Genomic DNA, 15,105 nt, shown 5'->3' with positions numbered 1-15,105 from the left:
TAACGAGTTCTTAAATAGTCCTCCACCAAGTAGTTTTGTACTCTTCTTGTTTTTGCCCTTGTCCTTGCTTGAACATTGCTCCTGCTATGCCAGTCTGCTACAACGATGAACCTGAAACCAGATGCCCTTTCACCGGTATGTATCTGCTCCCCCTTGGCCAGAAGCCACAGGCCCATATGTCCAACCCAACTTTGCAGGGTGCCTCACTGACTCATATGTGAATATATTTTAACGTCATTTAAGATGTTTCTTGATGACCCTGATTAAGGTCAGAAGCTATATGAAAAAAAGTTGCTCTGTATACTGCCTGTGTTAGAGTGGCGCACGCAACTTTGAAGCAGGTGAGGTTGCACCAGAAATACAGCTTTCACAACACTGCATGTACCGGGAAGGCATCTGAAGCAGGTTGTGGTCTGGCTACTAGGGCTAGCGGCTCCTCCCTGAGCAGGGCAGTCAATAAAACCAAAGTATTATTAGTACGTTTTATTAATAGAACTGTCATTGATCAATTTGTCTTCAGTTGGATTCCTGTTAAATAATTAATTCATGATGCCTTTCAAGTTTCACAGTGAAAAAAACGTTACAGATTATTCATCTTGTCAAGATATCAGTATATGTGTAGGTTCTGTGACAAGCGTTTTAGGCATTTAAATGAAATCAAAGTTTACATATCTTGAGATGTAGAAGACAGTGAGGTCGTACAAGCAACTTTCAGTTAAACCTGTGACTGGCTCTTTGGACTGATGTCATTTTAGTCTGCTAATAACGTCTAACACGATCACTATAAATCTCTATTTATTAGCATTTATTTACATTTGTCGTAAATTGTTACAGGTAATGAGTAATAAAAAAAAAACAACATACCACAAGTTGTAAACTGCAACAAAACTTTAAACCTTCGTGTTAAAAAAATGGGACCGTGGAGAAGAATAAAAAAGTGAGACAAATGAAACCAGAAAACGTTCATTTGCAAGTGATTTACTTTGAGAGGGTGAATGAGCAATACTTATCATTCATACAAAATGTATATTACTTTGATTTAATGTGCAAACAAAGCTTTAATAAAGGATGCCTTAACATGCTCTCTGATGCTGGCATTTGGAAAAAAATAAACGAAAAAAAATAAATATACAATTTAGAAATAAATACACATCCAGGAGTAAGCACTTCTACATACTCGGTGTGGGCATTAGCAAGGATCTGCTTGCATAGTTAAGTGCATGCATAAGCAATTTTATCATGCAACAACTGTCATATACTTCAAGAACGGTGATTTCCTTTCTCGGTCATGTCAGCGCGTCGACCTGTTCTGAGATTGCGAGCTGCTAAAGATGTGCGCAAGCTGGGATGTCACGCGTGAAGACAGAGGATGGGGCGGACTCAAACGCACCATGCGCACGTGTGTGGTGTACAACGAAGGCATCCGAGCTGTCTTTGAATGTCGTGTGCATGGTGGCTTTTTACATTAGACCCTGTGTTCATCTGAGAGGAATGTTTGGAGATGTCTGGCAGTCTGAAGAGGCTGATCCCCATGAGGAGCCGCCGCTGAGTGTTGGCATCAGCAGCCGGAGGGCAGAGGTGGTGACAGGCCGGAGGCCGGCCGAGGCGCAACGGGCCGTTAAACAAAACACAAACATCGTAAGAACCGCTTTAAACCAGGGCCTCCGGACGTTCTGCGCCAGCAACGCGTGCCTCGGCCCTGCACTTCTCCTCGGCCTCTCGATGACAGTCAGATTTTGGCTGGACGGAAATGTTAAAGGCTGTTGCAGGGTTACTACATTAAAGAGCATATGTAAACAGCAGTTCAGGTTAAATAGGCGTAATTGTGTTTGACTTGAAATTACATTTTCAGTGCTAAATAAATATTAAAATTGAGTTACAAATTTACCAACACCTGCAGTTATACAATTTAGATTAAATATTTCTCTTTGATTATCTGAGGCACTGACGTTTGTTGTTGTTGACATATGGCTCTCGGTACTGAAGGAGAGCTGTACATAAAGATTGTTGAAAATACTCCACTGCATCAGCATGTTAAAAATTGCCAGTAAACTTCCTTTGGTGACTGAGCAGTCCACGTTTGATGTGTCTCAAAAGTTTCTTTCCACCATTTATATCCTCTTCCCTTCTTGTGCAAAGTGACTTTTATTTCCTCCTCCGGCCAAGACGTCTTTCTCCCAACAATGCTACAGACAGAACAAGGCAATAATTTCAATACATGTCCATGCTTATTTACAATACAGTATAATATTCCCCAAAATCAATGCAATCCATACAAAGTGCTTTGTTAAAATCCATTCCTAAATAGCTATTTAACAAGGTGGACAGGAAGTGTCCAATATGGCAGCTGGTATTCAGTGAACACTGAAAAGCTACAGGTGCTTCAAAGTTGTTCGGACACCTAGTCTAGTTTGATGGTTAAAACACCCCAGAGCTGCACAGGAGAGATTGTTGTCAGACCCTCAGTCACTTGGATCTCTGGCTAGTTTGTGTAGAATTGATGGGGATCTTCCTGGACTGTAACGTCTTTTTAGCAGGCTCTTTCTTTGAAGGGTCCTTCGCTGTGGCAGAGGATTGGCTGTTAGTTTCTGCTGCAGAGAGTTTAGACTTGGTGTTGGGCAGCAGCGAATGTTTCGATGCAGCTGACGCTTTAGAGGATTCCTTGTCTTTGGCTGTGGTCGCATTAGTCTGGGCGTCTGAAGCCGCGTTCTTTTTGCCTGCACCGTGTGGGATGCCTTCCCTGGCTGCGTCCCCACTACCATCCTCGGGACTTCCTTTGGCGTCTCCCGCCCCTGCTTTCCCACTATCGCTTGGTTTACGGGTCTCTTTGGGCCTCAGAGCTGTTTTGAAGAAGGACAAACCTTTGTCCTCTGTCTTACTGTTCCTTCGAGGTCCCCTTGTTGGTGGAGCTGCGCTCGCAGAGGAAACACCTACGCTTGAGGAACGGAGGCTAGCCATGGACGAGCTGCTGCTTGAGCTTCGACCTGCTGCCCTGTTTTCTGCAGGCCTACCTGGCCGACCATCCCCCTTACTAGCTGAATTCAACCTGGAGGGGGGACCTCCGTGGCTAACTTTCCTCTCTGACACTGCATTGGTCCGTGAGGATTCACGGCTAGTGCTCCTGTCTGCTGCTTTAGTCCTTCCTGAGGCTGAGCTTTTTTCGGCACCCGCTCTGGGTGACGGCTTCCTCTGAGGGTGTGAGCTCTGTAATCCCGGAGAACCACTCTTCCTTTGCTGGGCTGAGTCTGGATGTAATACCTCTGAGGTCTGGGCTGACCCTTTCTTGGAGGGGGTTGCTGTTCTTGAGGAACCACTCCTGCTGTTTTTAGGTGGCGCATCACTTTTGTCCTTAGGGTTCGACGCTGATGCTACACCCTTGGGCTGCGTTCGAGACGGTGACTTGTCGATGGCTGGAGATGCAGGAGAGAGAGAGCTGGATGATGTTGAGGAGGTGGCAGGGCGTTTCTTGGGACTCCTTTCACTCTCTATGCCAGTCTTGGCTGAGGTTCTTTTCGCAGCTGGACCATCCGCAGTCCCATTTCTTTGTTTGGGCTCTTTCGCAGCGACGCCGTGTCGAGGACTGACCTGTTCAGTAGATGTGACTCCATTGTTGTTATCCCCTGGCTGAATTGAGCTCCTCTGCTCTGTCTGTGCCACAGCCTTGGAGTGTACCTGCTCTGTCAGCCTCTTACCGCCTGCATTACTGTCCAAAGTGGCAAGGGCCGACTTGCCCCCTGACAGTTTCTCTGGCTTAGGTGACCCAGGGAAACATGAGGCTGACAGCTTGTTATCAACCACCTCTCCTATCCTCTCCAGTGTCGGCGAGGAGGAGTGGGACTCCAGGGAAAAGCGCGAAGGTGAGTTGGAGCGGAGCTGGAGCTTAGCCGAGTGTGGCCAGGATGGTTTTGTGCCATTTTCACTCAGCACTAGCGGGCTGGCAATGGAGGATCTTGAGGAGAATGTTTGCCTTTGCATGCCTCTCACTGCTGGTCGATTCGAAAAGCCTGCGTGGCAGGAGGATCAATGTTAGATTAATTAAGACACCTTCAAAAGAAACAACAAGTCAAAAGAAAGCTTGTGCTTTTTGAATGAGTGTTTTTCACCATCGTCCTCGCTCCGTTCACCAGCAAACTCAGCGGACTCAGAGAGGGAGGCCAGTGAGGTGCGTCTGGAGGAACCAGATGAGGCTTGGCTGGGTGGACGACTTCCCATCAGCCGGCTAATCCAGTGCTCACACAAGGAGGAGCTGGTGGATCCTAACGAGGACAGGAGACAGTGGTTAAACATATACTGAATACAGGACATCTATATGTAAGAGCTGTACTATTATTACAAATTACCTCCCACAGAACTGTTGGCAGACCATGATGGGATTGTGGCACGTCGCTGATAAAACAAGATGTAGGCAGTCTGCTTGCAGACGTCATCTTCAGATATGGGATTAACATCGCTATCATCAAAGCAATACCACTGTCCATCAATGGAGTTCTTGCAGTGAGCTGCAAGTCACAAGGCAATAAAAAATATATGAAAAGAAACTCACCTAATGCACCACATATTACTTGTCTATGCAACTTCATTACCTGTGTAATGTCCTCCCTGCATGGTCCCATGATGGTTACACACTGCGTATAGGTCATAAAGGTAGTCCTCCGGATCACGGCCCATCCCATAAGGCCGTCTCCACGGCGACCAGTGTGAGGGGAGACTCCAGCTGCTTTGGCTCCTCTTCACCATATGTGGTGCCATGTCCATGCCAGTCAGAGGGAACTTCACCATGTTCTGCATCTTCATTCGTCGATCCCCATCCTGAAGTTGTATAGTGATTTTTTTATTTTTTAATAACAGCAGTTCCTACTACAGTAATGTGAAAAGATGTCTTTTTACTTCATCTACATTGGTACCTGTCTAAAGCGTTTCAAGTGAAGTATGAGGATGTCTGGCAGCGTCCACAGACTGAGCTTGATGCTTCCCTGCTGGAGTTGCTTACAGTGAGGACATCGCCATGCATCGTCAGGCGCAAGCTGAAATGAATGAGGAAAAGCCCCAGTTTTCACGACAAAACAATTCAACTGGTGCTATTTCCTCTACAGTTTTGTAGCAATGTGACATAGCTTAGCTAGCAAGCTGTAAAACTCATTGTCATCATACGCTTAACTGAACAAACATGTATTCAGTATTAGTGGTTCTCATGCAACCTACATGACAGCTGCATCCTACCTGTTCCTCTTTGGTGTAGAGTTGAAAGCACTGGGCCAGCGAGCAGGTCTGAGGCTGCAGGTGCTGCTCCTTTACTTGACGCACACTTTCAGCATCTGGGATGTATTCATCCTCGGTCCTTTTGAACAGACTGTGTGTGTAACACGGCACAAGTCACAGTGGAATCGCACAGAAACTCAAGACAATTACTGTTACTGTGTGCGCGGGGTTTGCAATCGCACATATGTCTCGGAGAGGAGACATAACACCTCACACATCTGAGCTCAATTTAGGTGCATGTTTGAGTCGCTCACGTACTAGTCTTTCGTCTCCTTGTCCCATTCCACAACGATTTTGACATGAGGGGGTCCTCCGGGACCACAGGACTTGAATGCTCTATAGAAAATGAAAGCAGAAACACACATTATGTTTTCAGTGTTATGCAATTAACCGATATTGACATGTAAGTTAGAACACTGGATACACCAGAAATGTATAGTGGCTATTTAAACTATTCTGGAGCTATTCATCTTCACTAAAGGGTCAGTCCCCTGTGAAGAAAAGAAATCACAAGGTCTGATGCTGACACCCCCATGCCCCACTACAGGTATGGTTTGCTCATGTGCTGTATTGTTTTTGAGACAACATTGATTTATTTTGGGATCAACAGTCACATGTGAAGACAGGTTTGTACTGTTAGCTTGATGACCGCTTGATTCTGAACACGGGCATGCACATAGTTATGTAATTATAATGCATTCATTTTTTTTCTCTCTTTTTGCACCACAAATCCTGCTAATAGGGATGTATACCTTTAAACTCATATTTCTTTTTACAATTACAACATATAGTGTATTTGTAGCCCTTAATGACCAAGTGTTTTAATGGATGTTCAATAGTTTTAAGACTCATAAAATCTACTGGACAATTAATATATATTTAAAGTCTTAGAAGTCTTAGAAGAAAAGTAAATGTTATATAATCCCAAGCTTTAATTGAAGGAAAGGGGAGAGTTTCTTCTTTAAATATATTGGAATGCTGGATCTGATTTTTCTTCTCATGCTTTTCATTTTTAAAAAAATCCATACGGCAACCTCAGAGGTCAACACGTTGTCAGAATAAAATCTATAGCGAAACCCAGACAAGCTATTACACATCTCAGGAGATATTCTGAATACCGCTGAAGAGCGCCGAAGCTCTTCCATTACAATCGAGTGAGCACACTCAAAGATTTAAGGCAATTCAAGTGAGACAACACTGCTCCCTAGTGGTAAAAAGTAGTGATTACCTCTCCACAGAGGGATGGCAGAGTGGCTGCTCCTCCTGGGGCAAGAGGTACGTGATTCCAACCACTCCTACCACACGCAAAGTGAAGGGTCCTACCTGGAACCCACGAGGGATAAGACATTATAAACCTTAACACGCAATGAAAACATTATCCAGATGTACATTTTAAAAAGATGATGCACCTGCACAAGAACTCCAGGGCGCAGAAGATGCTTCATCTTCTCCAGGATCTCTTTCTGCAGAATGTCCCACGTCACCGTACGCTCCAAGTATAGAATGAACGGATTACCAAACCTGCGGGAATTACAAAAACATCGAAGCTTTAATACACACGTGGTTTAGCGGTTAAAGTTCCTACACGTTGTCGTCCACTGACGTACCTGCGTCCTTGCTGTCCTGCGCAGGCTCTGTTGCACACCAGCAGGACGATCTTCTCGGCCTGCCCGCTGTTCTTGTTGGGGCTCTGCGGCGGCGTCGTAGGCTCTTGTATCTGTGTGGATATCCTGTTATTATCCGTGCCGTACTTCAGGTTGTTCTGGTTGAGATTGGCATGTGGGCTCCCTGAAATAAACACACAGAATTACTGAATAAAGTTAAAACCACATACTTTGAAAAGTCAAAAGTCAGTGTAGCAGCTTCCTGAAAAGGAGGCATTCCTCCCCCAGTTTTAGTCCATTTCTAATCTAGTCTCAGCTCCTCCTGCAGTAACAGGAGCTAAACTCGTTCTTGGGGGATGAAGAGGATGTTGTACCGCCTCGCTTGGAGCGGATCTGCTCCGGTCTGAACAGCTCGGGTGTCTCGAAGGCAAAGATGGAGTCGCTCTCTTGGATGATCTCGAGGTCGTCGTCGTCGTCGCAGAACGAGCGGTGGAAGCCGTCGTAGTACATTTCAGTGAGGACAATCTGAGCAGAGAGAGCGAACCAAAACATTCTGTCAGAGGAGCCGCTGACAGTAGGTCCCACATAAAATCTGACCTTAAATCCTCCTCATTTTGACACGTTAAAAGGCGAGCCGGCACCTGTTGGTTGGGGATTTTGGTCTCTTGGGCCACAGCTTGTCTCAGCCTGGACACGGTGCCAGAGAGAGGCACGGCCACACCGACTCTCATACAGTGGGAGCACTTTCCCTGGTACACCACTGTCACATACAGGGGCCTGCGAACACAGAAAGACCAAAACTAATTGGCTGTTTCATAACCACGGCTGGACTGATGTTTCAAAAATAGACAGCGCTGACTAATTTTAGCCTTCTCCTGTCACATCTTTCACACTGTTTGTCTCTGACACTCTTTTTAATGCCGGGTTCAGACCGGATCTTGTCTCAGTGAATTGCGGGACGCAGGGACAGCCAGTCATCGTCTTACTCATGAACACGAGCCGCCTTACCGTGTGTGAGGTACCGGGATTGGCAGTGAGATGCAGAGGAAAGGATCAAAGGTGTTGCTCTGCTTCTGGCAGTGAGGGCAGGTCAGGGAGGACCTGGGCACGGACGGGAGGAGAGTATGAGAACACAGCTCAGGTTCTGGTAGTATAACATCTGAATGACTTAGACTTAGGAGCTAAAACAAATGTTTAATGTTAATTAACAAATCTTCCCGTGTAATTGTGTAATCAGTACGAAAACCTGAGGCACAAAAGGAAATTATATTTTGTGGTGGTTACTATTTTTGCTGTGATGATGATAGAAAAGAAATATTCCAACGGTATTAGCAAATTGTTATGAAAGTCCTAATGACCACAACTATGAGCTGCACTGTGTTAAATTTGACAATTCATAAATTATTGGTCTACATAAATATACTAATCCAAATCCCAGAGCCTTGCTCTAATCACTTCCTAGAAAGTTTTCTTCTTGTGTTCTGTGCTTTCGTTTGGTTGCTTTGTTTTATAACCCAATAAGGTGCAGCTATGTTGGATTCACTCCGTCCATCCTGACCCTGATGAAGGCCGCGAGTTGAATTGGTCGACCTAATAAAGTTGTTCCACGCGCTACAAGTGCTGCCGGAGTCTGGAGCTTCCTGCACATTCGCCCCATCCCTTTACTCTGCAGTTTTATCTCTGTTGTTAATGGGGTTGTTAAAACAATAGCTGCCTTAAATAACACTCGCTCTGGTGGAACGTAACAATGTGTATATTCATCACAAGTTACAAAGTTGTATTTCACGTGTTCATGTGTCGTCAGATAGTTCCACACAGAGTCCTACCCCCACATTAATCTCTTTCTAAACATTTTTAGTGCAACTCTCTGTTTTCTCTGTGTGTTGGCCAGTGGTCATTTGCTGGTAAAGAACTCAAGCTTTCTACCTGGTATCAGAAAACAGATTACATTGTTACTAGAATCCTTAAACTCTTCTTGCAATAAGATTCCCCCCTCCGGCGATCCTCTTAACAAATATTTCAAAAACTATTGTACATGCTTTTACGGAAGAGTATTAGGGATCCCCATGGGTGAAAAAAAAATAGAGGAAGTAGTTTTTTTTTTCATTATGCACTTTGACAAAAACGTCAGTGGTTTTAATGATGTGGCCGATGGATGTACAGATAACAACATTAACATAACGTTAAGTGTGTAACCACTAGAGACTGCTAACTTCACCTATATTGTGCCTGAAACAGTTCCTGTACAAAAGAGCCAGGTGCTGGTAGTGGAGATCCTTCAGGGACAGTTTCTTCTTCTACTGGAGGCTAGAAATAAATGAGATATAATAATAGATTTGACAATAAATTCATGTTTCAAAGCAGCGACAGACACCGAAGCTAATAGCTTATAGTATTTTTATTACAATATGGATCAGCTGGAAACATTAAAGGTTAATTCAAATCTATAAAATACACTAGTTTGTCTATGATGCGTTGTAACATCTAACTGTATCTTAATAGCTGCTTACCTTCCTAGGAGGTCTGCTGTCGGGGTTGATGATCTGGTTGAGGTCTTCATGAACCCTGTCGAGCAGCCAGAGGAGGAATTCCTGGGCGTCGTGCTGGGAGTTACCCCTAAACTGGAGGGCGCTCTTCGACACCACATTCTGCAGCCAACAAAAGCAGCACCGACACATGTTTGGGTTTCAGTGGACGGACCTGAAGCGCAGTGAGCTCCAGGTCTGTTTTCAACATCACACGATCATGAAATATTCAGTGCGCTTGACCAGGACGATGATGAGCGCAGTCTTAAAGGTCAGCGGGAAGATGGAGCAGGGGCGGGGAGGAGAAGGACGGAGGCCCTGAAAGCCGCTGGAGATGACAGCAGTGTGTGTGTGTGTGTGTACTCCACAGAGCTGCCCGGGCTGGCAGCTGTGAAGTCACCCCTACTCGTTGGCTATCACATGTCACTCAAGGACGAAGGCGTGAGGGGAGGGGGCCCGTGCGCCTCCTCATCCTCTCCTGTGGGACGGGCCTCCTCATTCTGAAGGCAGCGTTTTGTGCAGAACGTGGCACAAAGACCTGACCGCAGAGGTTCTCTTGAAGTGAAGCGGCGATGGTGAAAGTAGATCTGAGTGCATATTAATGATTCATTGTCTAAACATATCTCTGAAACGGCACGCAAAAATAGTGCGTCCTTTGAACTGTTACACTGTGTGTGTGTGTTTTCGGTGAGAAGGGCTCTATTTTTCTGGTGAGTGACATTATAATAGGCATAAACACAGAAAACACAGAAAATAGCAGAGAGGAAAATACTTTAATGTGGTGGCTAATTCATCCGGGCAGATGCTGTCAAGCATTATTATCATTTAAAGGGGCACACCACCAATTTATTACTGCGGGAATAAAGGGTTGTGACAAGAGGCTGAGAAACCCTCACTTTTAGTAATAGAGCTAAGAGTGTCAGCTATTACTGCTTTCCCGTTGCCTTGTAATGAAGACTTTATAACAGTCCGCCAGACAGGTTATTTAGTCGTACGTCGCAAAACTCTTCACAGGTTTGGACGTTATACAACAGTTTGGCTGATGTTTGTCACGTTAAGATGTGAAACGGTGAAACACACATTTCAGTTTCCTAAGTATACGTGGAATATGAAAAATAAATGTCTGTTGAGTCACAGTCCATCAATAAATTAGGTAGATATTTGCATTATTGTGAGCCGGGTGCCTGTGGCAACGTTGCTGAGGAAACACACTTGAGTTGAAACAAATATATGTGGACACGAATGCGAAATGTTAAGTCGTCTTCGCAGGAAAGCAGATGGGTTGAGCGATTGCCGCTAATGCGAAGCATCCTACAGCTGCAGCTTCCCATTAGGACCGGCAAACAAGGCCCCTGACACCAAGCAGTTGCAGCAAACGCGAAGTGCGTGCCAGTGAGCTTGGGATTCACCGCTGTCGTTCATCAGCGTGTCTTCGGAACGTGGTGGCAGTCGTTTCTGACATCTTTTGCAGAGAGTCATAAAAAAATAGATTAAAAAAAATGAACGAGCGGCCGCAGTGATCTGTTAGATGAAGAGCTCCGGGTATCAGTGCTGCGCCCCCCGAGCGACATAACCGACTTCTTTCAGCGCACAAAATCCAATCACAGTTGCTCACAGGATGATGGAAAAGGGTGGTTATTGTGTGACTTCTTTCATAAGGCAGTTTGTCTCTCTGCCGTCAGCATTCAGTGGCCCGTAGCATTAAAACGCAATTGTTGTCCCCACCTGCAACCCACAGGGTCAAATATGTGCAAACAAGTAATGCGGCGTGCATTTTAGAGGTGATTCTTCCTTCCTGATGTCTGCTATGACATAACTTGTGTTTGTATGGATTGCGCTCTTACAGGCGTTTGGATGGCGTAGAGCAACATAAATGAGAGAAAATGGATTCTGAGACCCAGTGGATAATTCCCCTGAGTTATTATTACCGACGTCTCTCTAATGATCTTTAAGTGCTCTCAGTTTGGGCTCAGATTGTGGTCCGAGGCGGTCACATGCGCACGCTCAGCTGTAATGCACACTAACCATGAGGAATAGGCTGCCTCGCCAAAGTTCAGCTGACTGCTTTTAGGGTTGTGACATATATGTCGGAGAGGAGAATGCAAAACATGCCAACGGTGTGAAGAGATAGTTTGATAGTTTGCAGGATTACTTTCAATCTGTCCAAATACGACATTTATGAGAAATTAGAAAAGGTTTCCTAATCTTATTAATTGGATACAATTCCTCACAAATTACGTGCAGAGATGTATAAATATTCTCTAACACGGTGCCAGCACTTTATTTCCCTATCCGGTTCAGTGCCTCTCACTCTGATGAGAACAATCTATATCCAATCAGACTGTTTGTTCTCTGGCTGGAAACCAAGCTAGGAGGGAAAAAATGGACAGAAATAGCAACATGTCAAGAATAAAGAATGGCCTTGTTCAGTGCACTTTCTCTCCATTTTATATTTTGAACTTTTTTGAAAAATAGGTTATCGGATACAAAAATAAAAAAAAAGGATCCCAGTTTCCGAAAGAACACCCCTTTGTGTTTGTGACAGGCAAACTTTTTCGCTTCTGGGATGCAGGTCAAAGAGGTGACAGGAAACTGGAATAAAAGCTTGGGGGAGACAATCAAGCTGTAAAAGGAAAATAATGTTAAAAAAAATGCTAAAGCAGGCTTTTAAAGAAAGGAGCGGTAATCTGTGGACACTGACTGGATTAATTCTGTTATAAGAGGACGTTTGTATTTACAAGTATTGCATAAACCCAATTATGAGCAGGGTCTCTGGGTATGAAAAGACATCCTTGATCAAACTGAAATTACTTTCATATCTTCAATGTGAAATGAATGGAACATTTTGCAGCAGAGAACCAGAGAAAGGATCATCTGAACTTTTAAAGCTCACTGACAAGCAAACTCAACCATCTGACGTGAATTTCAGGAGGTGATTTCTCTTTAGCCATTTGAAACAAAGCCTGGATTTATAGTCGCCATACTCATTTATTTGCCACCATGAATTTAAAGGGTTGGATTTTGCAACAAGTTTCTTGCAAGTTCACTTATTTGTACATTCGAGGTATAAACTGTGGCTGCAGATAACACGTTGCTTATAGTCTATTTTAATTTTTTTTTTAACCTAAAGCTAATTTGTGTTTATGGTCACTGTTTAGCTCAAACTTTAGGAGATCCGTGTGAGAGCCCTCCTCCCTGACGCACAGCCTACCTTGAAGTCTCTGCTGTGCTGAGGTGTGTACTCGAAGGTCCACAGCGCCCGAACCAGACCGGACAGCTGCTCGGTCACCTCCCCCGACTTCTGCTGCTGGAGGCACCCCTTCTTCTGCACCAGCACCCCGTTAGACTTGGCCTTGTCGTTGGCGCCGCTCGTCTCCGCTCCTTTGAACTGCTCCAGGGCCAGGTACTCGGCGAAGAGCTCCGTGTTGCTCAGGCACTGCAAGATAGCGTTCATGAAGCAGGTGTTGCCGTGGTTCTTGAGCCCGGCGACGCCCGGAACTTTGTCGCCGAAGGTGAAAATGACCCCGCAGTCGCTGTCGTCAGACGGCACCGACCCCCCCGTGGTGCTCGGGAGCAAAGTTGCATCGTCCTTCTCGTCCTCGGCGGCCTGCTCCTCGGTGCCGAAATGAGATAGAGTGGAAAGAGTCCGGAGAACTCTGTTCATGAAGCTCCCCACGGAGCGCACCGAGCTCCTCCTGAACAGCTTCTTGCTGAAGGATTTCTTCTCCTTGTTGCTGACAACTTTCGACATGGTCGGTCTCGATGGATGTCCCCGCTTTGTTTTAAATTCAGAGAGGGGCCCCCGTCTCAGAGCGTCGTCTCATCGCTGCGCGGTGACAGCCCGCTCACTTTGTGTTTTACGCAAGGCCTGGGCATATTTCACAGAAACATAAAAAGGCCTGGCAGTTCTGGGGGGGATCATATCATTCACGGGCGGCGGGGTAGCTTCAGATCAGCCCACTTGCAACCACTGCGTCGGATTGCATAAACAGCCTCCATGGAGGAGCCGCGATCAGGGCGCTTTCAGATGAATGCCAGAGGTGGTCCCGCACCGGCCAGCGGCCACCGTCGTCCCTCGCGGTCGCTCCGGTGACATAACATCACCTGTGTCATTGTTCGGATACGAAAACAAGGCGCCGAGGTTGAGTGTCGGCGTCAGTCAGACATAAACATCAAATCCACCTTTCACAATTAGAGCGGAATTCCTCATCATTTATTAAAGGAACCGCAGCTCCACCCTTTTAAAAAGGTACCTCTTCACCTCGCGATCAAATCCGCGGTGCCGCCCGTAGCTGTTGGGAGGGGTTTGGAGATGTCTACCCGGTGAACGTCTTCCCTAAATCGCCTCCACGGGAGCTCCGCCAAACTGAGGAACCCCCCGACCGGAGCGACACAGCCCGCCGCTCCCTCGCGTCCCGCAGTTGCGGGGCATCTTTGCTCGCGCCAGACGTTAAAGGTCCACGATTCGGTGTCCCCATCCGAAAGTTTTCTTGTTTTTTTTCTCTCCCCCTAACACTTGTCTCCGGGGGATCTCGGTGCAGTTTTTTAATTCCAGCTCCGGATGGGATTCACGACGAGGCCGCTTTCTTCAGTCTCCATCCTCCTCTGTAGGCTCCGATACTGCAGGCAGGGCGGTAACGGCTGACGTCAGGACCAAACACTGGTCCATGTTGGAGGAGAGAGCAGGTACAGAGGCATGTGATGCTGGAGGATGCTCCATCCCCGTTTCTGGACAGAACGGGGGGAGGCGATCACAGCCATTCCGACGGGAATTATGATCTCCCTCACTAATATACACCATCATTTATGGAAAATAAAAATATCAATTAAGGGTAAAATACGCAGCCTGTAATATTACTGCTGTCAGTCTTCACTAATTTAACTGTTCCCGGTCATTATGTAATGGAGGTGTTAGAAGCCCCAACAAGCTGTATTACCTTTATTTACATTAAACCATGTAGGTCAGCAGCACTATTTATTATTTTCATAAGTTAATGCACGGATTAATTCATTAATCATTATTAATTGCAGCACTATTAATTATTAAATTAAGTTTGGTTACTATATAATGGAAACAAAGTACATAACACTGTTACCTAAGGCCAGTGTGCTGCTGTTTTATTTTGCCCTACACAAAGATAGGCCTTTTAATTTGATACGCTGATCAGTCACAACATTATGACAACTCACAAGGAGAAGTAAATTGGCCATCTTGCAAAAATACAGTGTTATGCGGGAAAAAAATCTTTTGGACCTGGCATTCATTCATGTGTATGTTACTTAGACACATGTCACCCACCAAGACCAGACCAGGTACTCCAACCTGATAACAATGACACTCCTTGATGGCAGCAGGACACAGACACAAAAACGCTTTAGGAATAATTATAAAACATGAACCCAAACTGATCAAGTATCTGTGGGATGATCCTCAGAGGACCCTCCCCTCATAGGACCCATAGGACCCAAAGACCCCACACTAACACCTTCCTGTTACCAGACACCACAGGACGCCCTCAGAAGACCCATGTCCATTCTCTGATGAGTCGACCTACACGATATTAGGAGCGTGGTCATAATGTTATGCCTGGTCGGTTCATGTCACCGGCCAACAGCAAGCCTTGACATCTGAAAGCTGATACTGGACAAATGATTCTGGTTAAGTGTTTCATTATTTCTACAATTAATAACTCAGTAGTGATGAGCTGTTTGTGACA

General features: G+C 45.6%; 1 protein-coding gene across 2 annotated transcripts; it reads right to left on the bottom strand.

Moving 5' to 3' along the window:
- Positions 1-778: 778 nt before the first annotated feature.
- On the bottom strand, positions 779-14,165 carry LOC125022944 (ubiquitin carboxyl-terminal hydrolase 31-like). Of its 2 annotated transcripts, XM_047609950.1 has the most exons (17): positions 12,600-14,165; positions 9,374-9,511; positions 9,082-9,170; positions 7,872-7,964; positions 7,505-7,640; positions 7,238-7,388; positions 6,867-7,047; positions 6,669-6,780; positions 6,488-6,582; positions 5,518-5,595; positions 5,221-5,350; positions 4,905-5,024; positions 4,584-4,809; positions 4,341-4,499; positions 4,104-4,256; positions 2,732-4,004; positions 779-2,692 (listed from the first exon to the last, which is right to left on the bottom strand). In XM_047609950.1, the coding sequence occupies exons 1-17, from the start codon at positions 13,137-13,139 to the stop codon at positions 2,467-2,469; spliced, it is 3,900 nt and encodes a 1,299-aa protein (XP_047465906.1). In that variant the 5' UTR covers positions 13,140-14,165; the 3' UTR covers positions 779-2,466. The 2 variants fall into 2 exon arrangements, with proteins under 2 accessions (XP_047465906.1, XP_047465904.1); XM_047609948.1 differs by having other exon boundaries at positions 779-4,004; positions 12,600-14,083.
- Between the last annotated feature and the right edge of the window lie 940 nt (positions 14,166-15,105).

The sequence above is a fragment of the Mugil cephalus genome, chromosome 16, assembly GCF_022458985.1.
Source record: "Mugil cephalus isolate CIBA_MC_2020 chromosome 16, CIBA_Mcephalus_1.1, whole genome shotgun sequence".
In the NCBI taxonomy this organism is placed as follows: domain Eukaryota; kingdom Metazoa; phylum Chordata; class Actinopteri; order Mugiliformes; family Mugilidae; genus Mugil; species Mugil cephalus.
This window is presented reverse-complemented; position numbering and strand designations above follow the sequence as displayed.

Bases quoted from the DNA above. Each gene is read 5' to 3' on its own strand.
- LOC125022944 (XM_047609948.1), bottom strand. From the start codon at position 13,139: ATGTCGAAAGTTGTCAGCAACAAGGAGAAGAAATCCTTCAGCAAGAAG. The intron at 9,171-9,373 runs GTAAGCAGCTAT...ATTTATTTCTAG, and splicing joins ACAGCAGACCTCCTAGGAAG to CCTCCAGTAGAAGAAGAAAC. The intron at 4,500-4,583 runs GTAATGAAGTTG...TGTGACTTGCAG, and splicing joins GCAGGGAGGACATTACACAG to CTCACTGCAAGAACTCCATT.